Raw genomic sequence first — 27,074 nt, forward strand, 5'->3', positions numbered from 1 at the left:
TGATGAAGTCATGAAGCCTAACAATTTTGTGGAGGATGACCCGAGCAGTGCTAGTGGTGCGAGCGCGAAAGATACGCGGCACTCTATTCCCCACCAAGACATAGCGGGTCACGTTTTTGGTATCATCGACAACGAAGACTGCTGGCAAAAAGAAAACAAACTTTCTCCTTTTCCTGTGCCTTTTTTTTTTTGCAGGGTGTACATAGTGTTGGATAACGGTGTATAATACTTTGCTATTATATGAACATAGTAATGATATACAGTTGTTGTAAAGTACCAGTAAAGAGAAAGATGGGGAAAAAAAGAACAGGCTGCTTGAGTAACAATGATAAAGAACAAAACTCCCACCCATATAATGTGCATATATCAAGGGGAAAAAAACAAGAGAAAAGGGGAGAGGAGAGGAGGAGGATATTGGATAATGCCTCTCAAGTAGCTCTGTTTGCTTGCCCCTCTGACTCAGGCGGTCCATTGTAGAGACAATAACCGACCGTCATACCCTCACAACCGCTGGGAAACTCCCATCCACTGCTCTCCTCACGGGGGCCACATGCCCACGAGCAGGCTCTGTGCAAGAAGGGTACGACGAGCTCGTCCTTTCTCTCGCTGAGCGGGTCGAGACGGTACTTGCCGCTGATCTTGCGGAACTTGGAGAGCGTGCTGACTTCGCGCCACTCGATCCACTCAAGAACGGGCACCACCACATCCCTGCGGCACCGGGAGCACACGAGCCCGCCCATCTCCTTTTGTCGCAGGGCCCGGTCAAACAGCTGTCCCAGGTCCGTGAACTCTGGGGGTACCATGTCTCGCAGGTCGGGCAGGTGCACGCTCTTGACGCAGCTCCTCATGGCGGCCTCGACCAGGCTGGGGACCTTGCCATCACCGCCGTCCCTCTTAGCAAGGGGCGGCGTCTCCTGCGCAGACGGAACCCCCCCGTACGATAGGAGCCTCCTCTTGAAGATGACTTCGACCTCTACCGGCTCCGCAGAGGATGAGACACCGGGTAGACGGAATGTGGACTGGACCCTGCCCCCGGCATCCGACACCTGGAGGGGTGACCGGCCAAGACGGCGGGTCATGAGCCGCGGCAGCCTATCATCCGGCACCGCGAGCGGGTACGTAAACTCCGTGTTGGGCTCATGCTCCATGTCGAGGTCGTAGTTGTCGTAGACGGCGGGGCCGCCGTCCTCGAGAATCTCAAAAATGTCGTGGCCTTGGTTGGGGTGGAGGAACGGGTTGGGATGCAGGATGAGGGTGCGCAGCTTGGAGTCGGCACCAAGCAAGTCCAGCAGCTCGACAGGCAGATGACGGAGGCGGTTCTGCGACAGGTTGAGCTCCTGCAGGTTTTTCAGACGGCTTATGGCGGGCGGCAGCTCCTCGAGCTGGTTGCTCCTGAGACTGAGGATGGCCAAGTGCTCGACGTCGAAGAGGGCACCGGGGAGACGCGTCAGCCGGTTCTGTGCCAGGTACAGCTCCAGCTCCGGATCCCTCTGCTCGAAGGCCACGTCGCGCGTTACCTGGGGGATGTACTCGAACTGGGACAGCAGGGAGACGGTGTCGCCCGATAGCTCGGCGAGGTCCATGGACCAGAAGTCCACCGTCTCGTTGGCCGTATCCAGGCTCTCGCGGATCTTTTCCTGCAGCTGACGCTCCGGTTCGGAAAGCTGCCTCCTCCTCGTCTTCCTCGCCGCCGCCACCGTAAGCTGCGGTACCTTGGATCGCGTTGCAACGTTCATCTCGAACTCTGGCAGGACAAAATCGTCACCGCTGCTGCTGTTGTCGCTCCCATCACTGCCCAGGAAGACACCACTGTCCAGCTTGCGCGCCAGGGTACGTCGGTTAGCACCCTTTGGCTGGTGAGGGAGGGGCTGCTGCTCGTGGTCTCCACCAAAGGCAGAGTCTGATGACGATGCCGTAGGATGCTGCTGGAACCATGACCCCACGTATCGCTTCTTCCGCCGCCCCTCGACGTAGTTGTCCAGCGCTGGATCGTCGTCGCTTGAGAAGACGGCGGGGTCGCTCGAGTTATTGCTGTTGATTCCATTCCCGCTGTTACCGGTGAAGGGTGATGGTCGTCGCGACGTCCGTCCACGCTTCTTGGGGTTGTTGGAGAAGCTCTGTGTGTGTTCGTCCCACGACACGGCGGGGAGATGCGGCAGTGAGGGCTCTTCTGATGCCATTGTTGCAAGTTTCCTCTCTTTTTTCTCCCTGTTTTTATCCCTGAGAGTCCCTCTATTGTTTTCCCGTCTGAAAAGGCCGTGTCCGTCCGATGCCTCCGAGCCAATTTCCGTACCTTGCTGGCTGCGGTGCAAAGGCGTCGGAGAGGTAAATAAGGAAGAAAGTGGAGGAGGGAAAACGCGTTACGCGACGCACGCGACTAGCATCTGTAAGTCCCTGGAAATAAAACCGGTGGCGGGGGATTCCCGCCCCCTCCACAATAGATTCCGGTTCTCGGAGTACGGAGTATTATTATATGTCTCTTGGTGACGACACACCTCTTATTACAAGAAAATGGGAATCTTACAATAATGACATCATTTGTCCACCTGTCTGGACGTGAAGGTGTGTTGCATGTCGTAAAATACTCGGCAGTGTTCAATTGCTCTGTTCTAATATCTCTGTGTATGCCAACTGTCCTCCTTCCTCTCTGGCCAAACATATGTGCGAACTATACTGTTACTCGTATATTACTTGCATTACTTCGAATAATCACACCTGTGCCTTAATCCATTCCCTTTACCAAACCAAAATCAGAAGACACAAAATTCTCCTCTTAAATTGACCCAATACCTATATCATCGCATGTTAGTAAACGGTAACGACTGCGTTTACTTCTCAAAGAGCCGCAAGACTCACCAGCTGCATAAGCCATATACCACGCCCTAGTCGCACCACCGTCAATGTGGTCGGTGTTCAGGGACGACGAGTTGAAGTAGGCCCAGGCCTTCTCAGGGGCAACGAGAGCATAGTTAGCCCAGATGATGCTCTTCCAGGCACTCTCGATCTTGTCGATCGCGCCGTTGGCGAAGTAGGTGTTCCATTCCTGCTCGATGAAAGTCTTGGAGCGGATGAAACCGCTGGGTGCGAGGACGGGGATCATGTGGATGCCCTGGATGCACTCGATGTTGTTGGAGAAGTAGGTGGTGTGATCAATCTTGTTCTCAAAGACAATGCCGGCAGCCTTGTTCCCGATGAATCTGGACGGCTCGATGGCGTTGTTGTTCGTGTACAGGTAGTAGCTCTGCATGCTGCGGCGCATGATGGCCAGCTGTAGGTTGCCACGGGCCACCATGTTGGAGTCCCCGATGACTGTACCCCACATCTTGATGGCGTAGGAAGCCATGATGTCTTCAGAGCTTGACTCCTGGTCCTTGCCATCAGAGGCCTCGAAGAGACCCTTGGCCCAGCTATGCCCGTGGTACCAGTCAAAGTGACGGGACTGCGGGAAGTACGTGTCCTCGCTGCTCGGGTTGGCAATGTCTCGCACGAGCATGTTGACGTAGTCCTTGTTGTTCTCAGCCCACGTGCTGTCCAGGTGGCCGATGTACGCCGCCGCCAGGATGTGGTAGCCGTAGTGGAAGTGGTGGTCGTTGTAATACGTGTTGCCAAAATCGAGCCCAGAGTCGCCTTCAACGTACGATGCAGAAGAAACGGCACCACCCCAAGCACCTTGCATTTGCAAGCTTTAGTCAGAACTGTCTCGACTCCAAATTAGAAAAAGAGGGGGGGGCAGGATATTATCTCTGCAAACATACTATCGTAAACAAGGGGATAGGCCTGGGTGTTGTCAGCAAACACCTTGTAGGCAGCCTTGAGGTTGACCAGGGCCGACTGAGCCATGGCCGTGTCACCAACCAAGTCGTGCATGACGTAGACGAGCTGAGCAAACTTGAGGAGAACCTGTCGACAGTCAGCGCTGTTACCATCGTGAATCCAATACCAAAGTTGAGTTTCTCGGATAGGGCGCACCTTGCCACCGTAGTACATGGAAGTCACGTTAGACAGGGCAATCATGTCCTGCGACGCCTCAGACTTGGCAATAGGCTCGATAGCTGCCTTAGCAGCAGTAGACAGACTCTCCTTGGGACCCGAACTCCAGGGGCCGAAGCTCATGGCCGTGGGAAGGGCTGACTCGACCATGGTCCAGATCCTGCCACGAACCAGTGTGGCATTCCCCTTGGTAGGGGTCTGCATCTTGACACCCGTGACGAGGCTGGATGTGGCCTTGTCGAAGGAGGCGACGTGGTGGGGCAGGGCAAACAGATTCATATAGCCGTTGGGGTGGCCGCAGCGGTCATGCTCGATCGAGTAGGTTCCAGTGTGTCCGGAGACGGATCCGGTAAGGGTGGCACCGCAGGGCCAAACGCCGGCACCGTCATCAAGGTACATCTCTGCATTGTTGGTTCCGGGGTTCTTGGCGATCTGGACGACACCAGTGAATGCGTCCGTGCTCTGGGCGAGTCCGCTGTTGATCAGGGTCAGGGTCAGGGCCGAGCCGCTGGTGTGGTAGCCGTAGACGTTCCACGTCGTGCCGTCCTCGAGTTTGAAGACGTACTTGCGCACGCCTTTCTTGGGGTCCGTCTTGACCTGCGTCATCGACTTGAAGTAGACGCCCGACTGGATCATGGGGTGCCCGCCCTCGAACCGGCCAGTCAGGTACGACATACCCTGAACAATAGGGAAGTAGATGGTAGGCGCGGCGGCAGAGTTCTTCTTGAGCAGGATCCGCGCGTGGAACTGCGATGTCCGGTCCATCTCGAGAACTGTGCTGCGGCCGAGCTCGGTGGCCGAGAGAATCATGTGCTCGACACCAACGGGGTTGATGTAGTACCGTGCCGCATTATTGTACTGCACATCGCCATACACGAAGTTGCTGGCCTCGGTATGTGTCATGGAAATTCCATAGCTGGCCGCGACACCGTCGCCGTTGAGATAAGTAACGGCGTAAGGGTACGTGTAAGTGGGCGAGGTGCTGTTACCAAGGAAGAAGTTGGTGTAGAACTTGTTGGTGTCCTTGGGTCCCGAGTTGATGATGCCCTTGCGCGCGACAGGGTGGTTCGTCTTTCTCTTGAACTTGGCGGCAGGGGCGATGGTGGCGATGGGCGACGCAAAGATATCAGTCGCTGCTCTCCTGACCAGTTCTTCGACATCCTCCGGCTCGTCCCGCCCAGCATGCGACGCAGTCAGGGGCTTGATAAGCGAGGTGACCGGCGGGATGGAGGCTGTGACCAGAGGCCCCGAACGAATGCTCTCAATCGTCGTGACAACGTATCCCTCCGTATGCGGCATGACCTTAGACAGGCTGGGCAGAACATGGACGGTACCAGTGGGGACCCTCTTGGCGCTGACGTTGGCAGTGACAGTAGTGGCAATGACATCCTCGGCGGCATACATGATGGCGGAGCTGGGGGCTTCGACGCCCAGGATCGACGCGGCAGCAGCATCGGTGGCCTCGCTGGTAGCCGCAGTAGTGGTGACATCTGTCGCAGGCAGTGCCACTCCCTGGGCTCCCCTGAGGAAGGCGAGAAATATCGGCAATGCCAGGCGCTTGAGAGGCATGATTGCTTCTCTTGATATCCCACCAGGGGATCTGTTCGAGAGAGACTGAAAGGAGAGCGGAAAGACTATGTGCAACTTGAAAGTCGAAGGAGGGCAAGTAGCAAGATGCACCTGTGATCTTGGATGACTTCAAAGACATATTGAAACACAAATCGGCCATGGGAATGTCGATTGTCAAATAACTGTTTGTCTATTGGGTTGCCAGCCTCCGTTATTGTGCGTATCTATTACAATGGTCCCTTATAGCCTCCTTGAACCGCCGTTCTTGACTCGGCAGGGAAGCGTAGATCACATGGCTCTGTCTTGGATACCGAGACCTGTGGGTTCCCCAGAAGATCGAGGCCATCATTTAGACGACTCACATTGACCTGAATTACCCAAAAGGGTAATAAATATCCGCACCGCGAGTTCTTGGGCGGATTTCCTGTCAAAAGTTGGGTTCGAGACCACGAACAACGGAACGTCCAGCCTATCTGACAAACGCCATGATTGATCGTTTAGATTGATTTGACGCGTATTTATTGAGCTAGTTGACGCTATCTTACTTAGTGTGGACGATATTTTCCTTGTTCTTTCGCCTGTTTGTATCAGCCGCGTGCCGGAATGTGTTAGTGCGGATCTCTCCCTTGACCTCAACTCATGATCAGCCAGTCGCGCTCCGTAATACTTCTCAACAACGTGACATCGTCATCGACCGTAGGACGAAACTTGTTTCCTCAAATATGGGGGTTTTGCCGCTTTTACCTTCGAGGCTTTCTGTCTCTGGTCACCGCTCGGCTCCTGACAACCGAACTGTCGCTGTCACGGTGATTGACACTAACAGACTTCATGTATGCGCGATACTTGGCACGAGGCCACATCGCCGAGTAACCAGCCATCCAGATATAAGGGAGCTATGGATTTACTTTCGTTGTCGTCGACATTCCTAGAAACGGCGTCTAGGCTCATATTGTTCATCGACAAGGTTTACTCGGTGGGGATGGATAGCAAAGCGATGTCATCGATATTTGGCATGGCGACAGCATTTAGTTGTTTTCTTCTTTTGCCATATGGTTCCTTTTTTCGGTTTAATCCCAATCACTGTCCTCGTCGTCGCTCCGTGATGTCACTGTGGCGCCCTTCTTGATGGTCTTTCTAGCGCCTGATTGCCTCTCCTCCTCGGCGTCCTCGGCGGCGCGCCTGCGCTTGACGACCCTCATGTCGGACTCGGGGACCGCTCCCACCTCAACCAGCATGTCGTCAATCTTCTGCATATTTGTGCGCGTACCACCCATGGTCGCAAGCGTGACGACTTGCTTGACAATGTCGCCATTCTTGTAAACGAGAATGGTCGGGCAGTTGCGGTCCGGGTAGTTTTCAATGGCCTGGGCGGCTCTAACCTCGCAAAATTTGATGTCCCCGTATTCGTGTGCAGCTTGGCGCCACAGCTCCGAGAGCACTCTCGATTCCACATTTGTCCCCATGGACGACGTGAGGTTGACAAATACGGGGCCCTTGTTGGATGCGTCCGTAACTTCCCGCTGATACTCGGGCTTCGATATCGGATACACAGTGCCGTGAATGGCCTTTTTCTGTAGCTCGTTGAGCTCGGCCATGCGCTTCTGCTTGTACTGCTCCAGGAATGCTTCGTCCTCGTCGTCCTCCAGCTCGTCGAGCTCGTCAAGATCCTTGCCCTCTAGCCTGTTCTCGTATGCCAGCTTGCGTCCTTCGAGAATGGCCTCCTCTATCATGGGAGTCGGACTTGGGGGCTTCTCGGGGATGACCCCATGCGAGCGTAAGATGTCGTTCCTAACGGCCTCGTTGTCAGCACCCCGCCAACAGCCATGGAGGGGCAGAGGAGGGGCAAAAATACTGACCATTCGGTGTCTGCGTTTGGGTCATCTATAGGGACGGCAATGCGCTGGTCTCCCGGTGTAGCCATGACTGTATATTTGTAATAGCAGAGAAAAAATGGCCAGTCGGAATACTGTATGTGCTGCAGTATTGAAAAAGAGTCATCAAAGTTGACGCAGTCCTAGCTCTCTACCTCTGTACCTCCAGGCACCCACTACCAACAGATTGCATCACTGCAAACCAGGCAGGTTGCTGACTGTGCAAAAGTACGCTAACATAATAATACAAGGAAGGGGACAAAATCCAAGCACAAGACCCCCCTTGCCTGGTTACGCATAAACTCTGGACAAAGCCACATCCCACCATCGGGGTAATGATCCACCGGCCCCACTGCTTGTCCAAAAAACCATGGGGGCTTGAGCCTCACGTGCTCACGGGCAGATAAACCCTATGGCACTAGTCCGCTTTTGTGGGAATTTTGGAGCTTGAGGTCAATGAGGGCCCCCTCAGGGCCACCGAACTTTTCTTTGCTCAACTCCCACTCTCACGCATCTTCCGCGAGCCTAGAAAATCGTCGCCAGGACCAGGCAAGCATCTACGACACTCGCAAGATCTCGACGTCAAATTTCTACCGAGACGATCAGTCAACATGGTAAGCGATTTGTGCCGCCTTCCAGAGTTTTTTTTATCGAGCCAGGACCGGAGAAGAATGAGGAGGAACAACAAAAAAATAGGTCAACTCCGGATCTTGCGCCTCATGGGAGAATCGGATTGTGCGCCTATACCGCCTTGGAAACTCAACCCTCCCTCCTTCGCTACTCTAAATGGATACCGCGACTATCGGCAGTTGAGATTGGAGGGCCTCCAAATGGAGACGGCTTGATAAAAAAGAATGGATATTATATACCAGGAAATGAATGTTTTAACTAATGAATCTCCATGCAGGTTCTCGCCGTTGACCTGCTGAACCCGGCCCCTGCCGCCGAGGCCAAGAAGCACAAGCTCAAGGTACGAATAACGAAGATGTTTACATTCCCATCGCTTTCTTCTTTCTAGGAAACATGTTTCTGATTTTTTTTCTCAATGTATAGACCCTTGTGCCTGCCCCTCGCTCCTTCTTTATGGACGTGAAGTGCCCCGGTTGCTTCACCATCACCACCGTCTTCTCGCACGCCCAGACCGTTGTCATTTGCCAGGGATGCACCACAGTTCTCTGCCAGCCCACCGGTGGTAAGGCCCGTCTGACCGAGGGCTGCTCCTTCCGCAGGAAGTAGACTGCTGCAACACCTTTCGCGTGGCGGTTTCTTTTTCTCTGGGTACTCACGAGTCTTATGGTTGAACAATAAAAAAAATAACAATTCTCTCACGGTGGCCATCTCGAACCTGCAAACACGCAAAACACACAAAAAACATACGTGAGGACGGGACGTGGCGACGGTTTACGACTCATTTGTCTTTTCCGTCCCTTGCGAAATATTTCTTTCACATCTATCTTTTTTTGCAGGTAGAAGATGGAATACCCAATACACACAAAAGGGCGTTTGGGGGTCTCCGGATATCTTGCATGGGACACATACACACACAGAACCTTCCTCAGTTTTTCCCGTCGCACTTCCCGTTTTTTTCTTCAGAAGTCGGATCTCGGAGGCAGAAAGAGGGACACAAGAGATTTAAAAGCAACTGCATTTAGGGGTGGATAGCTAGAGAAGGCATTTTCATGAGTGTTTCGGTCAAAGGATGACCTAATGCGATGAAGTGGAAACCGCTACTTGATGATCGCTTTCATACCCAGGTCCAGTGGCTATAGATCTATCTGGGTGGACAGACACTGTGCTTTTTGCGAAATCAAAATGGGTTTACCACATTGTTTTGGGTCATTACTATGGAGTGACTCCCGTGTTCACCTCGACGTGTTCGTCTTTAGAGTTGCTGTACTACTGCTACTACTATGGGACTCGTTCATTGAGGTGTCGTGCTCCAGTAAGCAGTTTTGTTGTGTATGCATGTGTGTGACCGCAAGCCGTCTCGTTACTATATTCCGTATTCGTATGACGGTATGGACATCGCCGTTTTAGTTTGAACAATCGCAGTAGTGTAACAAATTTCATACAACGATACGTCAATTAAACTACGATAACAGCCATACTATGGCTCGTGTCTTATCAGTTATCCCATCGTTCTCTAATACAACAGGCCCGCTGTATCGCTGGGCCCTGAAATATTGCACAAGCCCACACACAATTATGAATTCGTCATGCTGGCTTTTCACAAGCTGTCAATTGGTCCACATGGTTTGGATGACTAAGGCTTCCGACACTCGTCGTACCTTCCCAATCAGCTCTTTACGCGAGAGCGCGACGAGAACGCGGGGGGTTTTTTTTTTTTGGCGTCACGCGTCCCACTTTTATTCTCTCTATTTCCCTGCTACCAATTTACCTTCATCTTTCCTTTCCCCTTCCCCCAGCCACCTTTCACTTTCCCTTCCCCTCGTCCTCTCCTCTATCGTAGGTTTATCTGATGTAACAGGTTTCAATCATATATCATCAGCCTTCGTTAGCATCGCTAACACAACTCTCCCCTCTTGAGATACTTTGTGTTATTCCTACTACAATTTCCACGCTCATTGTACTTCTTTTATCACTCAACCTAACCCACGAGTCATTCAATCGCCGGAACCATCTTCGACGTCTTCAGACGGCCTCTATATAAGCCTCGTCAACACGCACGACAGCCTCAAGTGTCTTCATAGTCATACACATACGTCTATAACAAAGAAAACCTGCCGACATGTCGAACCCCCGTGTCAAGCGTGCCTTTGTCGACGCCTCTTCGGACCCCTCCCAGCGTCAGATTACATCTTTCTTCAACACCCACAGCAACGAGGGTGGCACTGGTACCACCGCTGAATCCGTTCAGCCTCCCCAGTTGCCCGCCAGCATCGAGGCCAATCTTCTGAGTGTAGGCATGCGTATACGCAAATCTGTTCCCGAGGGCTACAAGACCAATTCGACCAGCGCCTTTAAGCTGTGGACGGATAACACGCCGCTGCCCACCAGCTCCAACCCCAACGCCTCTGCTACATCTCGTCCTGTGGCTGCTGTCTCTAGGGAGCTTCTACCCTTCTGTGGCATCAACAAGATTGGCGGCCTCGACTGCCAACCCACGACTACCCACCTAGACGATTCAGAGGGGGTGCCCTCGATTGACGATATACCCGGTCTCACGCTATCGCAGGAGAGCGTCGAGAGCAGCGCTGTTGAGGCCAGCCCTAACAATGTGCGCAAGCGTTTTTACGACGACGATGACGACACCATCGAGCCTGTGCACCAGTCTGTCTCGGCTGCTGACGACGTCAGCCCGCGCACCCTCACGCCCGTCGGCTTTGGCAACGCTCGCTCCCGTGCCATTGCTGTGCCTCGGACCCGTACCCTCAAGAAGAACTCGGTGCCGGGAACGGAAACGGCCACAATGCCCGTCGACCAAGAGAACATGGCTGTTGACGGTGACTTTGATGAGGCTGATTTCCTTGTCTTTGACTCCAATGGCCTGGATACGACCAACTGATGGTTTGCGTTGCGTTTCCGACGTTGTTTGTATATGTTCGATATTCCGACTGTCATTATTTTTGTCTTCTTACTTGAGCTAGGTTTTTCTTCTTTTTTTTTATCGCACGGCGTTAGATGGACCCGAGGAATCGAGGTGGCAGGAAACAAGCAGGATTGTGCATAAGAATAGCACTGGATTGAGATACCATGGATCTTTTTTAGTTGTCCTTTTTTATATTATTAGTCTCCAACGACTGCTAGCCCTAAGTTAGCACTAAGCAATGCCATACATGACGCAAGAAAACACCACAATGAATAAGATATATATACATGACATGCCTTGTGTGTTGTTTCACATCCGGTTTATGCCCCAAAGGTTACATGCCGACAAACGGCTCGCGGAACTCGAGAAGATCCCGCTGGCCGTAGAACTCACCGGCGACAGTGAGAATCATGTTGAGCGTAGCACGCATGTTGATGCGTGCGCGATCCCTGGCGGCTTCTTCCTGCCGGTCACGATCGTCGTGATTGACTTGATCGAGTTGCGCAAGTAGTCTGGCCCTCGCGTCTTCCAAATCGTCCTCCTTATGCGGGACATCATCTTTGTCAACGGAAGAGTTGGAGGCAATTTCCATGGCAATGTCGTCGTCGTCGTCGTCGTCGTCAATCTCGCCTTCTTCCTGATCTTCTTCCTTCCCATCCAGTTGAGTCTCCGGCTCTTCTTCTTCCTCTTCTTCTTCTTCTTCTTTTTCTTTGTCTCTGTGGTCCATTTGAGTATATTTTTCCCTCTCGGCTTCTACGTCTGCCACCACGCCACTGCTCCCATTCACGGCCTCGTCAAGACCCAGCGCACCCTCATCCAGCTCATCCCTCAAGGTAGCCATCTCGGCCAGACTCCTGCCCAGCAAGACAGCTCTTCGGCCGAGATCGCGCACCCAGCCTACCTCGGCGTGGTTGAGGCTGCCTCTGTCGGGGAGGCGGGCGAGCAGGGCCCACAGCCAGCGGCTCGTGCGCTCTTCCACGCCGTAGCCCTGCCGGAGGAACTTGCCGCCCAGGATGACGCGCAGGACGCGCAGGACAGAATCCTTGGTCATACGTGCCAGCTGCGCCGGGTGGGGGTCCGAGTTCCGCACGGCACGGCACCACGTCGCCGTTGTAGGCGAGTTACGCCCGAACGGAGGCGCGTCGGTGGGCGTGCCACGCGGGAGCGGGGGGAGCGATGCCCTTGTCCGTACCCGTGCTGCTGCGCTGTGCAGGACGGTCCGTAGGGAGAGGTATTGCCGCAGTATAGAGTCGAAATAGGCGGTTTGCACGGCGCGTTCCGACGCCGGTCGCCCGCTGTCACCCTGCTCTTCTTGGTCGTCGTCGTCGTCGTCATCATCCGGGTCGGCAATATATGCGCCGTCTTCATACCATCCACCCTGTTGGCTAGTATATATCTCTCCGTTATCGTCTCCGTCTTGTTCTGCTTCTGTTGCTGCTGCTGCTGCTTCTCCTTGCTCGTCGTCGTCTCGTTGGTACTCGGCTGGTAGTTGTGGACCGATCTGGGGTTTCGGTGCGACCAGCAGATGCGGGATACCATGTGCTTCCTGTCTGTGTGTCTCTGTCAGTTTCTCTCTTCTATCTCTCTGTCCCAAAACACCAAGCAGGCACATGATGTACCTCACAGCCATCAGATAAGACATGGCATCGGTGTCGTCCTCGAAGTCATCCTCCTCCCCGGGGGGTATAGTCGTAGCATCGCTGCGGCTCGAAAAGACATATTTCTGTCCCCAGGTCGGATCTGCCCCTGATATCATGGCTGACGATCCAGATCCCTGTTGTGGTCGTGTCTTGCGACGTTTATGCTGCGGCTGTTGCCCGTCCTGCCTGGCGCGTTTGTTGGCCGTTGCATCGACATCGCTTGTCCTGTCGCCGCCGTCGTCTTCGACGTCTGGATGCTCGCGCTTGTACGACATTTTTTCTTCTTGCTACTGCTGCCCTACGGCGCTTGCATCTTCGGTGACGGAAATCAGAAGGAGGGATGTTCTCCTAGTGCCTGACGGTATAGAGTGGTGATTGTTGTGTTGGGTTCGAAGAAAAAAGAAATTGAAAGCTGGTCATGGGCAATTAACCAACTAATTTACCCTGGGTCGCGCCTTCACCGCCCGCTTAGCGCTCAAATTTGGCATGTGAATATGGTCGTCTTCGATTTGCATACAAATAGCAAACTTATCTTCGTTGTTCAATGGGAATTTTTTGAGCCCTTCTCATTGCGCTCATACATCTTTATCTATAGAGTCGAGATACATTCATTCGACTCCTACTTCGAACTTATATATAAATCTTTTCTAATCTAACTCCTAGCTTGTTCACTAATACGAAAACATATCTACGAAAAAGAAAAAAAAAGCCCAAGAAAATATACTCGTTAAGAAACAGCAAAACTAGAAAATAATCCAAGAGTAAAGGGATCAGAAAGCAGACACCTCACCAGGCGTAAACAGTGCCGCGGGATCATACCCGTCAAGCGGCTTATACAAGACATCCGACACAGCTTTCGCCATGGCCGACCTCGTTCCCAGTAGCTGCAGCGCCCTGATGCAGCTCTCCCCCCACCGGACACTGTCCTGAACCTCTCTCCCGCCACTCTCACCTCTTTGTTCCTTCTTCTGAATCTCTTCGGCCTGCGTGAGGTGGTACACAGACGCCTTAACAAACGCCCGTATGAGGAGTATGTTCCACGGTTCCGTGAGGAGCGGACTCTCATTCACGGCAAAGTGGAAATCTGGTAGGTGGTGAGCTGAAGAAGACGAAAAGGAAGAGGGCATGGCCACGGCAGCCAGGTCAGCCAGGTCGATGGCGCTGGACTTCCTCATACTGCCGGTCATCTGCGTATCCCTGCGGCGTGTCCTGTCGTCCTCGCGGCCCAGCTTGTTGTCGTCGACAAAGTCGATCAGGTCAGCGAGCATCAGGCAGCCCAGGTGCCAAGGGATGGCGATGCATGTGAACCAGCTCTTCACGCGCGGTGCAGTGACGTCGTAGTTGTCTGTGAGTTGGCGGAACAGGGCGCCGTACGTCTTGCTCCAGTAGGCATGGACGGCCGTGGCAAGGCGCAGCGTCTCCTCTATGGCGTCGGGCCTATCCTTGTTCCGTAGGGCATTCTGCACGTACCATATGTGTCGGAAGAAGAGCACCTTGACGGCCGCCGAGCGGGCTACGGCCCTGCTTGCCGCCTCGTGGGCGCACGGCCATTGCAGAGATGACGGCTTCCCCGGGTCTTCTTGTGCGTAGAGATCTAGCTCCCATCTCCCTGTGGGGTTACCTGCGTTGCAGGGGGCGCTGTCTGTCGGCCTTTTGCTGCCTTTTGACGCCTCGACGGCCCCGTCGTGCGGGCAGTCTTGGTCGGGAACGACAACGGGCCTGTCGTTCATCGCAGACGACACTGTATCCGTCATGATGGCGAACCAATACAGCAAGCCAATCGTCTGTCTCTCCTGTGGCCCTATGCGTGCCATGGAATTGGCTGTATCGCCCTTTCGGGTCCGCACTGCCTCGGGGAAGCCGGACTCGTACGCCTCGAAGCAGTACTTGAGGGCATGAATTTTGCGTGCCGCTCGTTCCATGAAGACCGGCGGGCCGTTCTGCGAGATGATGTCCATGACCCGCGGCAGGATCGAGGAGCGCACATGGCAGACGTCGTTGTCGTTGTCGATGCAATCATCGAATGCCCACCCATCCTTCTCCGCCCAAGGCTTCTGGCTCATGCCGAATATCAGCTCGGCAAAGACGACGCGGTAGCTCTCAAGGTCCGACACGTCCTGCACCGCTGCTCTCGCCTGCTCCCACAGCGTCTGTCGGAGCGTTTCTTCGAACCCACCCTGGTCAGATCCATCATGGATGCTGTCGTCATCGCCATCGTCGGTAGACCAGGCCCCTTGCTTCCGATGTCTTCCCTGGGCCCACTGGGCGGCAAACGAGATGATTGTCAGATCGAGCGCCTTCGATACCTTCTTATTCTCCAAGGGCGAGAGGCGCACGAGCCTGGAAGCTTGAGCGACGCGGTCGAGCTTCTTGACGCGGTTGTACATGCGGTTGGGCCACGAGAAGCCCAGGTCTGCATGGATGCCAACATCCTGTCGAGTAAGGTCGTGGCGGTTGGCTTCGTGGCTGCTCCGTCTCTTGGGGATCATCTGGTAGGGGCAGTTTTCTTCGGCCAGCCAGCAGGCCAGATTATTCTCCATGACGTCTTGGTATACGCGGAACAGGCTGTCGGAGATGAGGCTACGATTGGCAGTCGTCATGGCTGCGTGGTCGATGCTAAAGGGCGACAGCGATATGTGATGCTGGACATGTCGGATGCGATCCTTGGAGGCGGCGCTACTACCGCTACCGCAGCTTCCGCGGTGTTTCTTTGTGACGCGACTGCTGTTGTGCACAGAGAGAGCCGGCGAGAGCGGAGTTTTCTGCTGGTCCATCGATGGCGGCACTCGGGGTGTCTGTCCTATATTGACCGTGGTGCTGCTCCGAGCGTTAAAAGGTGACAGTTCGGAGTTGTAGTCGGCTAAGGCGGCTGCAGAGTCGTCGGCATCAGTAAAGGGCCCGAGGGTGCTGTATGCCGTAGGATCAATATCTCCGTTCCCGGCGGTAAATGGCATGAAGTCGAGGTGGCTCAAGCTGGCGTCGACTGGATAGGCCGGCGTCTCGGCCTCTGTGGAAGGTCCGTTGGACTCGGAGGAGCAAGGGCCATCGGGCAAGGCAAAAGGCGTAGGCCAAAGTAGTGAATCATGCTGCGTAGGCGGCGGCGAGTTGAACAAGTGAAAGATGCCCGTGTTGTCCATGGCGGAGAGAGAGAATGCATCGTCGGGTCTGTCATTTCTTACAGATGGATCCTGCTGCTGCACATCCGAAGACTTTCGCTTCTGGGCCTGGGCCCAGTAAGGATTCAAGCTGCAACCCTTCTTGGTTCTCAGACAGTAGGAGCATGGAAGAAGGGTAGAAGGACCTGAATGTCGGGATTTTGGTGTCAGTCGGGAGTTGTTGAAGATATGGTGCATGTGATGGAAAAAAATTGACGTGGAGAGGAGCCTTGTAGCAAACAGAAGAGATAGTAAAGACGGGAAAGTAAGAAGATGGGAACTCACAGCTAAGAGATGGATGATCAGACTGACGGCTGTTGACAAGATATCCGTCGCAAGCCTTTTTTGATTTCCTGCACTGGTTGCAAGAATGATTCTGGCGACGTTTCTCCATGGTGTACGCACTATGTATGCGTGCTCGTGTATCGGCGAAACGAGGAGACAGAGGAAGAGGAAGAGAAGAGGAAAGCAACAGAGCGGTGACGGCGACCTCCTGTTGGATGCGACGTACAGGCTATTTTAGTAACTCTTATGTTAAAGATTGGTAAGGATGGTGATGGTGGTGAGGTAACGGGAGGAGAGGTAGATGTCCAGTTGTGCTTCCCCTTCCCGGCTGCTTCTTTACTTCCCTGCCATCCTATCCCCCCCCCCTTCCCTCTCCAGAGCAGGGAAGAAAGGGACAGGTAGGGACGAGGGGGCCGGCAGCAGTACGTACTGAAATCTCCGCTCCTCTATGGTCAAGACTTCAAGAGTGACAAGGGTGCGGGTAGATAGTACGAGTACAAGCAATAGAGCGAGGTGGCGCAAGCCTTTCCCCATCTTATCTCTTTTAGTAGTTGAACGACGCTAGAGAAGACGCTAACTCTAGTCACAAGTGCGGGATGGCGGGGAAGAGGAGACTCGGGAGGGGAGGAGCGATGGGTCATGTTTAGGATATGCCGGGAAGTCTAGACGACATCTGGGCTCTTGCCTTGAGTAAACTTATTAGTTTTAATACACGTATCTATCCTATTGTGATTACTTCTAAGCTTGGCAGTGAATAATAGTACTTACGAGTATACGAGCGCTAATACCGTTAATATATCGCCCATTACATGCACATGCACAATAATACATATTATACATATGAATATTGAGGCTCATCTCTATCCATTCGACTAAATTCTCTATATTTTACTTCTTACCATCTTTCTATACTATCATGTAGAAGCATTTTGAAAGCTAAGTAAGGTTTCTAAAGCCTTTGGGGAAAAAAAAAGAAGAAAAAAGAACCTTGCTGAGTAATACTAGCGTTGGCATTGGTGGTACATTCCCCACTGTATTCATACCCAAATCCGGGGCTGGGATTATGGATCATTTTTCATCATGCCGTTCCCCGTGGGGATTCATAGTTGGGAAGTATCAATAATAAATCCTTGGGTGCCATCTTTTTTTCCAACGGTTCCAGGTCGTGTCGTTTCCCATAGCTGTCCAGACCATACCTGTGCTTGTCTGTGTACAGTTGCTGGTGTATATTGTACCAAAAGTCTGGTAATAATGTATCCAGACTTTCAAGTAGTAATATAGATACTGATACCGGCAATAATACTTACTAGCAGTGATAGCAGGTAGCAGCAGGAGAACTCTCTCTTCCCCCCTATATGTATGTGCCTCTATAAGAGTAGAAGGTTAGAAATGCCACTCAACACATCTGTATTGGCAACTCGGTTCAAAGGAGAATTCCTTCAAGAGAGATAGACCAAACTCAACAAGGATGACCACAGCTATTAATAATGAGACAGCCATTGCAGAAACAGGTGCACACGTCAAGGGATTGTCTGACCCTCCGACTCTCTGATGAAAACCCCCTACAATCGGTTCCGCCAGTCGGCCCCGCCATCTCCAGGTCCGAACTCCAGTTCCGTCCAAGATACATGTACCTCCCCTCTACATTGTTAGTACTAACAACCCCCCATGGGTCATCCATAATATTCCATATTATACAATACGATTACTACCTGTATATCTTACACTAAGAACGCAACCTACTCAGCACCCCCCGTATAAATCGTCATGGTAATCGGAGCCGCCGGCCCACAAAAACAATACATCCTCCTCCTTCTCCCCAATGCAAATCCCGAGCGTATCCGCTTGACTTTTGACCCCGTGCCAGATGACCCTGCTCTCCTCTCCTCTTTCCACACAATGCATACTCGTACATACACCGTTTGCTTCTGCCTGCTCCTACCCCCGCACAGTGTCTGGTCTGGACTTGTGCGGGGTTGAAGAGCCGGTCCTCTCTAGACCAACACACAGCTTATCGTGAGGAGAATACGCCGCTGATTGTGTACAATGTGCATATCCATGTCGGCTTCCCCTTGGGCCCGGACGCGGCACCGCCCTCTTGTAAACACGTCACTCAGCCTGCTCGTCTTATCACCGTGGGGCTCGTGAAAATCGGACCCGAAATCATGTAGACGAGACACAGAGCAATATTTAATCTCCGTCTCCCTTTTCCTCTTCCTCTCTGATCCTTGTGCTTCCATCGTACATATACACCTCTTCTGGCCTTCATATCCTCTCCTTGTTCCTTATCGCCATCCTCTTCGAGCAGCCAGACACACACACACACACACACACACACACACACACACATATATATATATACGTAAACATCCACAATGGTTACCCAAATCCCCTCACACCAACGGCCGGTCCCCGGGTCCGTCAACATACCCATGGCCAAGTACCCTGTCGCGAAGAGCCCTGCTGCAGACACCGATGCCACACAGGTAGCCTCCGACCTGGTGAGCGCCTTCAACGCCGCCCTAGAGAAGAACGACGCAGATGCCCTCTCCAGCCTGTTCGCCGACAACGCCTACTGGCGCGATCACCTTGCCGTCACGTGGGCCTTTCGCACCCTGTCCACACCTCCCACCATCAAGGAGTTTCTGCAGGCCGCCTCCAAGTCCAGGGATGGTCTGCGACTCAAGAGGATCGCCGTCGACGGCTCCTCCGACGTCGGTGCCCCCGCCGTGGCCTCAATAGACGACCGCGGCGACGTCAAGGGTGTGCGCTTCTTTCTCTCCGTCGAGACCGTCATCGGCTCCGGACGCGGTCTCGTCAACCTCGTCCAGCAGGACGGCAAGTGGAATATCTTTACACTGTACACCCGTCTCGAGGAGCTCAAAGGCCACGAGGAGAGCATAAACGCCCGTCGTCCAGTCGGTGTCCAGCACGGCGGTCGCCCTGGCCGCAAGAACTGGGCCGAGAGGAGGCACGCCGAGAAGGAATTTACGTCCGACAATGAGCCTGCAGTGCTCATCATTGGTAAGTAATAGTATCAATAGTTCCCCATTGTCCTCTCTCCCTCTCTCTTTCACTAAATCTTTCTCAAAAAAACAAAAAACAGAGAGCCCTTGTGAATAGCACCGACCTTAACCTCGTTTGGAATCTAGGTGCCGGTCAGGCTGGTCTCACGGCCGCCGCTCGCCTCAAGATGCTCAGCGTCAATACCCTCTTGGTGGATAAGAACGAGCGCGTAGGCGACAACTGGCGCAAGCGCTACCACCAGCTGGTGCTCCACGACCCGATCTGGTACGACCACCTGCCTTACCTCCCCTTCCCGTCGAGCTGGCCCATCTTCACGCCCAAGGACAAGCTGGGCGACTTCTTCGAGGCCTACGCCACGCTGCTAGAACTCAACGTGTGGACGCGCACGCAGGTGGTGCACACACAGTACAACGAGACCAAGGGCAACTGGACCGTGGTGGTCAACCGCGTGCTGGCCGACGGCAGCAGCGACGTGCGCACCTTCCACCCGCGCCACGTGATCCAGGCCACGGGCCACTCGGGCAAGAAGAATCAGCCGGACATCAAGGGCGCCGACGGCTTCAAGGGCCACCTCTTGTGCCACTCATCTGAGTTCCCGGGCGCCAGGGCCAACACCAAGGGCCAGAGGGCCGTCGTCGTCGGGTCGTGCAACTCGGCCCACGACATCGCCCAAGATTACCTGGAGAAGGGGTACGACGTGACCATGGTGCAGAGGTCGACTACCTGCGTGGCCTCGTCCAAGGCCATCGTCGAGGTGTCGATGGGCGAGTCGTACAACGAGAATGGCCCTTCAGCCGACGACTGCGACCTCATGGCCCACGGCACGCCCACACCCCTCCTCAAAACCAGGGAGCACTCCATCGCCAAGCGCATGGCCGAGGTGGACAGGGACATGCTCGACGGCATCACCCGCGCCGGCTTCAAGGTCGACATGGGCCCGGACGACGCCGGCCTCATGATCAAGTATCTCCAGCGCGGCGGCGGCTACTACATCGATGTCGGCGCCTGCAAGCTCGTCGCCGACGGCAAGATCAAGATTAAGCAGGGCCAGGAGATCTCAGAGATCCTGCCCAACGGCCTGCGCTTCGCTGACGGCACCGAGCTCGAGGCCGACGAGATCATCCTCGCCACCGGGTACCAGAACATGCGCTCTCAGACTCGTCTCATGTTTGGAGACGAGGTTGCCGACCGCGTCAAGGACGTCTGGGGCTTCAACAGCGAGGGCGAGCCGCGCACCATTTGGCAGAGGAGTGGCCACCCGGGCTTCTGGTTCCACGGTGGTAACCTCGCCCTGTGCCGCTTCTTCTCCAAGCTCCTGGCCCTACAGATCAAGGGTCTCGAGGAAGGTCTATACAAGGACGGTGAGATTTAAGAGGGGGTATGCGTTAACCAGGATAGGAAGTATGATTAGTGGCAGGAAGAAGAAGGAAAAAGGACAAAAGAAAGAACAGTAAACAAGAAACGCGGATAAATTACATCTGCTTTCTCGGCGGTTGCACCGACTAGATTAGACAGGATACAATGCCGTTATTTTTTCAACCACCTGACCATTGTTTGTAGTCATGAGAGCGCATATGTTCGGACGCGACAATTCGTGAACCGAAATGGTAACAAAGAGCATAAAAGGAGAGCATGAGAAGTCAATGCATCCCGTCAATAGAATGTTGACAAAAAAAGAAGATTGAGGCTTGGTGGTTGAGACAGAACAAGACAAGCCAATGGTGGGGCCACTTGTCGTGACCCATGCTCCGAAAAAGGCGGCCCATCAGCAACAATCAGCTCTTCTCCTGCAAACATGACATTGAGCCCATGAACCTCTACCGAAGATGATGGCGGCACGCGTGCGCCGCATACCGACGGCACCACTGCGATTATCGCAATCTTCCCTCATCCGATGTGCGACGGCTTCGTACCAGCAGCAACAACGCCTGCAGAGCACGGCGACCAACCACTTCGTCCCGCGGTCGACCACCATCAGCGCGACGGATGATGGAGCATGGAAAGGAGCAGGAGGATTCCTCCTAGCGGTCAAGGACAACATCGCGACGTTGGGGCTGCCTACTCAGTGCGCCTCGGGGATACTGCAGGGCCACATGTCGCCCTTTGAGGCGACGGTCGTGCGGCAGCTGCGGGCGCGGGGCGGCACGGTGGTGGGCAAGACCAACATGGATGAGTTCGGCATGGGGTCGCACTCGACGCACTCTGTGCACGGGCCGGTACGGAACCCGCTGGACACCAGTCTCTCCGCCGGCGGCAGCTCGGGCGGCAGCGCCGTGGCCGTGGCCGTGGGCGACGCGGACGTGGCGCTGGGAACCGACACGGGCGGATCGATCCGCCTGCCCGCCGCGTACACGGGGTGCGTGGGCTACAAGCCCAGCTACGGGATGCTGTCGCGGCACGGCGTCGTGCCCTACGCCAACTCACTGGACACGGTAGGCCTGCTGGCGCGCAGCGTCGGACCCATCCGGGAGCTCGTTGTAGACGGCGGGCTGGACCGGGAGCACGACCCGCAGGACCCGACTTCGCTGTCCGACCCGACACGTCGGCGCTGCGCAGGGGTCCGCCAGCCGATGCTGGGCCCCCTCTCCGGGCTGACGGTGGGCATCCCGCTCGACTACAACGTCGAGGAGCTCGACCCCCTGATCCGCGAGGCGTGGACAGCGGTCGCCGAGGCCCTGGCCGCCCGGGGCGTCAGCGTCGTGCCGGTATCGCTGCCTACGACGCGCGACGCGCTGGCTGCATACTACGTGCTCGCACCGGCCGAGGCGTCGTCCAATCTGGCCAAGTACGACGGTGTGCGGTACGGTGTGCGGTACGGTGTGCGGTACGGCGACTCCTCCTCCTCTCCTCCTACCGAGTCGTCGACAACGGGAGACGACGAGACGACGCTCTACTCTGACACGCGCGGCGCCGGTTTCGGCCAAGAAGTCAAGCGCCGCATCCTCCTGGGCACGTACACGCTCAGCTCCGACGCCATGGACAACTACTTCATCCAGGCGCAGCGGGTGCGTCGTCTCGTCCAGCGCGACTTCGACCGCGTCTTCCGCCTGGCCAACCCGCTCTACGAGCCGCCGCAGTTCGACCTCAGCGACATGGACGACGCGACGCTGCTGCGCGACAAGCAGGGCCCCGAACAGGTGGACTTCCTGCTGTGCCCCACAGCGCCCACCCTCCCCCCACGGCTCCAGGACCAGTCCGAGTGCGACGGCGGCGGCAGTGTCGTCGACGCGTACACGAATGATGTCCTGACCGTGCCTGCTAGTCTGGCCGGTCTGCCCGCCATTAGTGTGCCCGTCAAGACTGGGGGTGCGCTTCCGACCGGGATGCAGCTTATCGCGCAGTACTGGGATGATGCGAGGCTGCTGGCTATGGCAGAGGAGTTGGAGAAGATGGTGACTCCGTAGTGTTGTTTTCTTCTAGTATTGTCTTGTATATATACATGTACAGTAGGCTTGCAATATACCATGTGTCCTGAAAATGGGTTGTTTCTTCCGTGGACTAGAAGTGGATTATGGAAAGCGCCGTCTGTCACATCGACATGGTTCCCCCCTTCTAAGAGAGTGAGGGGGTATCTGAACCGTATTGATATCCACCCCCCTCAACGTTGACGCAGGTCCATGCCCCTGGGGTGGACTCGTTACTGGGACATTTGAATTTCCGCCGACATGGAACTTGTAGCGTAGTCGAGGTGCGTCGCATCCTCCCAAGGGAGGCTCTTTGCGGTTGTGATTATAGTGTCGTAATCGTATCATATTATTCATGGCTCGGGTGGCGTGCGTCGGTGGTGGTAGTGGTGGTGGTCGTCGTCTTCGTCGTTGTCGTCATTGTACTCGGATTTGATTTTATCACCATGTCTCGACTCTTCTTCTCCCTCTCCTTCTTCTCCATGGGGCTCATCATGGTGATTTTCCCCCTCCTCCTCCTCCTCCTCCTCCTCCTCCTCCTCCTGGAGCAGATCCTCTAGGTCACCGAGCGGGCTGACCCGCGGCTCCAGCACCTCGAGGTCCTCGAGTATCTCCCTCTTGGGCATCTTCCAGAGGCTGGTGGCGCACACGCGGTCCTTCGTGAGAAGCTCGTCGACGAACTCGTCCATGTAGGTGAGCGAGGTGCCGTTCCGGTTCCGCTTGCGCAGCTTCCTACGGTCCTCGAGGAAGGGCTCGAGAGTGAGGTAGACGTCGCGCGCCTGCCTGGTCAGCCGAATGTAGAAGCAGGCCAGGGCACGCAGGTACTTGAAGTGCTCGCCCCCGTGGCTGAGGTAGGCGGTCAGGATGGCGTCGCTGGGCGCCAGCTCGAGCAGCTTGAAGGCTAGGCACAGGAACGGGCTGGGCTTCTGCGAGGCGCCGTGCGTGCCGCCGATGAAGCGCACGTGCTCCACCACCCTGTCCACTATGTCGGCCTCGTTGACCGCGAAGCACTGCTCCTTGTAGAAGTAGGAGTCTACTATGCGCTCCTTGACGGCCTTTTCCATTATAGTCGCCGGGTTCAGGCCGTTGGGGGCCAGGGGACCGCCCGACCCACGCTCGTCCAGGAAGCGTCGAGCATCGGCTTGGATGACGTCCGATTTAGACATTTTTTTTCTCCCCTCGTTGTTTTTAATTGGTGTCTCCGTTTTCAAGAATTCCCACTTCGTCGTCGTGAAAATGTGTGAATTGCGATGTCCAGGTGTGGATGTCCAGCCGGCCATACGAGTAAAGAGAGGAACTCGGGGAAAAAAAAGGTGACGTCCCAGATATGTCCGTTACCCTGCCAACGCCCCCCCCCCTTCCCCAAGCACAGATACGAGTAATACACGACTTTCCTATCGTCATCAACATCCTCCATTGTGTAACGTCTTCAAACGAAGTAGGATACACACAAAGCACTTCATTCCTGTTCCGAAATAGACTATTTTACTTATTCGCTTTCTTACACCTGTTTCCTATCGATCTTCACTCGTCTCTTGAAACCGGTAGTTGAAGTAACCAGAGCAAACATTGTCCATCATGCGCCGTATCCTCCTCACCTCGTCGCAGGTGTCGTTCCTCATCACCACGTTTGTCAGTACGTTATCTTGAGAATATGGCGCTCCCTATTTTCCTTCCCGGCCGCCTCTGTCATACTGACCGTCGGAACAGTCGTCTCGTGCACCCTAGCGCTATTCCTGAGCGGTTACATAATCCAGCAGCGCACCCTGCGCAACCTCCGAGCGTCGATCCGACCGCGTCAGCCCCGGCCGAAACCACAGATATACTTGCCGGAGCAATTCCAGACGACAAAGGTACTCGAAGACGGGACGGTCGTCACGTTCGAGAGCGAGGTGGAGAGAGAGCGACGGGAGTACATGGAGCAGCAGCAGCAGCAGCAGCAGGTGATTCAGGTCACGGAGACGACGTCGGACGATGTGCAGCCGCGACTACTACAACAAGAGCAGCAGCAGCCGTCGGCTTCGGAGGCGGATCGGCAACAACAACGTCAGCAGCAGCCGCAGAGACAGGTGACGGCTGGAAAATTGGCCATGCTGGACGCCCTCAAGGCTAAGGCTAGTCAGAAGTCGTGGGCTGTAGATCATCCTGATCCGATGGCCAACACCAAGGTCCCCGTCAGCAGGGCTGAGAGGAGGCAGCTGATCAGGGATGAGATTCAAAGGCTGTCGCGGTCGAATGAGCGAGTATATTATCAGAGACGATTGTGGTAGGGTGTCGGCCCATTCTCTCTATTCTGCTTCCTTAACTTGTGAGGGGTAGGGGGCGGTTTTACGTTTTCACGGTTTGTCTTTTGGGTATATACAATGTTTCTGTTCTCTTATAACTGTTTTCTTTTTTTTTTTTCTTTCAGTATATGTATATGTATATGCGGGCATATATGTATTGGCGGGATTCACGGTACAAAGGCTTGGCATTCGAAGGGATTCACGGTTAATCTTCAAATGATAGTAACCAGGGTGGTTGACCATTGTCATGTGTGATATATGGATGAGACACAGTTCATTATCAATTAGGGCGATGTAACACGGATGACTGAGAGAAGTCATTACCACTATGACAGTATCGAAATTCTACAGCATAGGTTTCGATGTCTTTCTTTGCCTTGGCTGGGAGGCAGACGGTCTCACGATCCTTGCCTGGGACTGAGATGCTTTCCCTGGCTAGGGTCGTAGTATTCAATGTGACTAGTTCAATTAATCTTCAGTTGCCCGACCGATGAGGTTCATCTCAATTTCCATGTCGTGCTGGGCAGCAACGTCCAAGACCCCAACCCCTCGGAGTGTTGAAGTCTTCTAGTAGTATTTACTACCATGTAGATTAGTATTGTACTAGAGCAGCACAGTAGTAATACTAGAATCTAGCAAGAATACCTGCCACCTGAAGGCTTTCTACAACCTACAGCTAAATAGCTAGTACGAAAGGCAAAATCCCGTCTCCTTCTTCCGACGGTATCTGGGGTAAAGAGAGAGAGAAAGGGGGGGGGGGGGGGNCAAGAATACCTGCCACCTGAAGGCTTTCTACAACCTACAGCTAAATAGCTAGTACGAAAGGCAAAATCCCGTCTCCTTCTTCCGACGGTATCTGGAGAAAGTTGGCAGAGGGAAGGGAGGGAAGGGGGTGCAAATCCTCTGGTTGAAACTCTCATGGCAGGCCATAAGACCTAGCGACCCGGGCTAATGAACCAAGGTTTCCCCTCGGTATGTTTGCTTGTCATCCTCTCTCCACGAGTTCCGATTGTCTACGCTGTCAGCGATGATCGAAAGGGTGGCGAAGACAGTTTTAAGAGAAATTGCCTCATTCGCTCCCGCGGAACGGCTTCAGCCTCGTGTCCCAATCTTGTCCGTAGCCTTGACCTCTAGATCCAACCTTCGGCAACACAGCCAATTGTTCAATACTACAACGGATAAGAAAGAGATGAGGAGGGAATGCGTCCTGCGCATACTCCCCAGCCACGAGGGAACACAGTCCGTAAGCGAAAGAGAAAAAGGAAAAGGTCGGATCGGGTTCTAGACCCTCCCCCGGGGCGAGCGGAGCGGGCGCGGATGGCCAAGATGGGGGTGGGACTCTCCGGATATCGTAAAACAAAGTCATTCTCAAACTCAACTTGCATGGTCTGGTGATCGTGGGAAGAAGAGGGGTAATCGCCGCTTTGAGTGATGTTCATAGATTCGAGAGAGAGATTTTTATTTTTTTTATTTCTTTAAAAAAAATAAAACCAACTCTTAGCCGGCTAAAGGCTGAGCTTTGCTCTGTAGGATGGACTGCCTGCCTGTCCCCTCTGCTTTCGAGACATGATGGTTTTGGAGAGAAAAAAAGAACAAGATAAAAGAATGAAAAAAAAAAAAAAAGTCCGAAAAGGTACAGAAGATGGACTCTGACTATAATTACTTTGATAAGACGGAGAGATGATCAAGATATTCGGGCTGTGACCAAGTCTTCTTGAAACCCAAGGGGAGACTCGTGACCGATGATTGATGATGATGACGATGATGGTCATGGCCAAGACGCGGCGGTGACCGCGTAGAGTGGCAAACAAAAAAATGACGGTGAAATAAGTGACGACGAAACATTCCAATGTCCGTGTCTCTGTACCATGACTTACCTCTTTTTTTTTCTATCTTTCACGTTTTTGTCCTAACCCTCTGTTCTTGTCGGTTTCCCGTGTCTCTCTCTCTCTCTCTCTCTCTCTTTCTAGCATACACCCCCCCTGGTGACCTTTGACCCGGTGACTCTCTGTCTCTTGTCTGTGGTTCCTGAGACAGGAGAGACAAAACAAGGTACGGTGTCAAAGGTTGCGCAATCCTTGTCATCGGAGTTGGAAAAAGAGGTGCGTGAACAATCAAATTCTCACACATAGCAGAACACGTGGACCGACAGGGGTCTCGTGTCTTCGGTTCACATCTTTGAGGCCCCCCCCCCCCCCCTCTCCGCATCTTGGATGACATGACGAACAGTCAGGAGCCCACTCGTGAAGTCGTTAGGGAAGTATACTCTTAGTCGACCTGTCGCATCATTCTACGTGG

The 27,074-nt window shown here is 54.1% G+C and overlaps 11 protein-coding genes across 11 annotated transcripts; 5 read left to right on the plus strand and 6 right to left on the minus strand.

The window, feature by feature from the left end:
• Positions 1-428: 428 nt before the first annotated feature.
• GMORB2_7146 (Leucine-rich repeat (LRR) protein) lies at positions 429-2,180 on the minus strand (the record flags this gene model as incomplete). Its single annotated transcript, XM_035469111.1, has 1 exon — positions 429-2,180. One exon carries the CDS (start codon positions 2,178-2,180, stop codon positions 429-431), a length of 1,752 nt encoding a protein of 583 aa, XP_035321491.1.
• Positions 2,181-2,833: 653 nt separating this feature from the next.
• On the minus strand, positions 2,834-5,559 carry GMORB2_7147 (endo-1,3(4)-beta-glucanase; the record flags this gene model as incomplete). Its single annotated transcript, XM_035469112.1, has 2 exons — positions 2,834-3,669; positions 3,756-5,559. Coding segments are annotated over 2 exons (2,640 nt in total), but the record flags the coding sequence as incomplete, so codon positions are not given.
• A 1,067-nt stretch (positions 5,560-6,626) lies between these two features.
• Positions 6,627-7,480, minus strand: GMORB2_7148 (phosducin; the record flags this gene model as incomplete). Its single annotated transcript, XM_035469113.1, has 2 exons — positions 6,627-7,347; positions 7,416-7,480. The coding sequence occupies 2 exons, from the start codon at positions 7,478-7,480 to the stop codon at positions 6,627-6,629; spliced, it is 786 nt and encodes a 261-aa protein (XP_035321493.1).
• An 851-nt stretch (positions 7,481-8,331) lies between these two features.
• Positions 8,332-8,666, plus strand: GMORB2_7149 (small subunit ribosomal protein S27e; the record flags this gene model as incomplete). Its single annotated transcript, XM_035469114.1, has 2 exons — positions 8,332-8,400; positions 8,484-8,666. 2 exons carry the CDS (start codon positions 8,332-8,334, stop codon positions 8,664-8,666), a joined length of 252 nt encoding a protein of 83 aa, XP_035321494.1.
• A 1,513-nt stretch (positions 8,667-10,179) lies between these two features.
• GMORB2_7150 (Ribonucleotide reductase inhibitor) lies at positions 10,180-10,956 on the plus strand (the record flags this gene model as incomplete). Its single annotated transcript, XM_035469115.1, has 1 exon — positions 10,180-10,956. The coding sequence occupies one exon, from the start codon at positions 10,180-10,182 to the stop codon at positions 10,954-10,956; it is 777 nt and encodes a 258-aa protein (XP_035321495.1).
• A 358-nt stretch (positions 10,957-11,314) lies between these two features.
• Positions 11,315-12,895, minus strand: GMORB2_7151 (uncharacterized protein; the record flags this gene model as incomplete). The annotated part of the gene is made up of 1 exon (XM_035469116.1): positions 11,315-12,895. The coding sequence occupies one exon, from the start codon at positions 12,893-12,895 to the stop codon at positions 11,315-11,317; it is 1,581 nt and encodes a 526-aa protein (XP_035321496.1).
• Positions 12,896-13,390: 495 nt separating this feature from the next.
• On the minus strand, positions 13,391-15,757 carry GMORB2_7152 (uncharacterized protein; the record flags this gene model as incomplete). Its single annotated transcript, XM_035469117.1, has 1 exon — positions 13,391-15,757. The coding sequence occupies one exon, from the start codon at positions 15,755-15,757 to the stop codon at positions 13,391-13,393; it is 2,367 nt and encodes a 788-aa protein (XP_035321497.1).
• A 2,678-nt stretch (positions 15,758-18,435) lies between these two features.
• Positions 18,436-20,459, plus strand: GMORB2_7153 (Flavin-binding monooxygenase-like; the record flags this gene model as incomplete). The annotated part of the gene is made up of 2 exons (XM_035469118.1): positions 18,436-19,084; positions 19,213-20,459. 2 exons carry the CDS (start codon positions 18,436-18,438, stop codon positions 20,457-20,459), a joined length of 1,896 nt encoding a protein of 631 aa, XP_035321498.1.
• Positions 20,460-20,916: 457 nt separating this feature from the next.
• Positions 20,917-22,491, plus strand: GMORB2_7154 (aspartyl-tRNA(Asn)/glutamyl-tRNA(Gln) amidotransferase subunit A; the record flags this gene model as incomplete). The annotated part of the gene is made up of 1 exon (XM_035469119.1): positions 20,917-22,491. One exon carries the CDS (start codon positions 20,917-20,919, stop codon positions 22,489-22,491), a length of 1,575 nt encoding a protein of 524 aa, XP_035321499.1.
• Positions 22,492-22,844: 353 nt separating this feature from the next.
• On the minus strand, positions 22,845-23,657 carry GMORB2_7155 (pre-mRNA-splicing factor 38A; the record flags this gene model as incomplete). The annotated part of the gene is made up of 1 exon (XM_035469120.1): positions 22,845-23,657. The coding sequence occupies one exon, from the start codon at positions 23,655-23,657 to the stop codon at positions 22,845-22,847; it is 813 nt and encodes a 270-aa protein (XP_035321500.1).
• Positions 23,658-24,069: 412 nt separating this feature from the next.
• Positions 24,070-24,679, plus strand: GMORB2_7156 (uncharacterized protein; the record flags this gene model as incomplete). Its single annotated transcript, XM_035469121.1, has 3 exons — positions 24,070-24,127; positions 24,202-24,344; positions 24,674-24,679. The coding sequence occupies 3 exons, from the start codon at positions 24,070-24,072 to the stop codon at positions 24,677-24,679; spliced, it is 207 nt and encodes a 68-aa protein (XP_035321501.1).
• Positions 24,680-27,074: the final 2,395 nt, after the last annotated feature.

Source organism: Geosmithia morbida (assembly GCF_012550715.1).
Source record: "Geosmithia morbida isolate 1262 chromosome Unknown scaffold_7, whole genome shotgun sequence".
NCBI classification, from domain to species: domain Eukaryota; kingdom Fungi; phylum Ascomycota; class Sordariomycetes; order Hypocreales; family Bionectriaceae; genus Geosmithia; species Geosmithia morbida.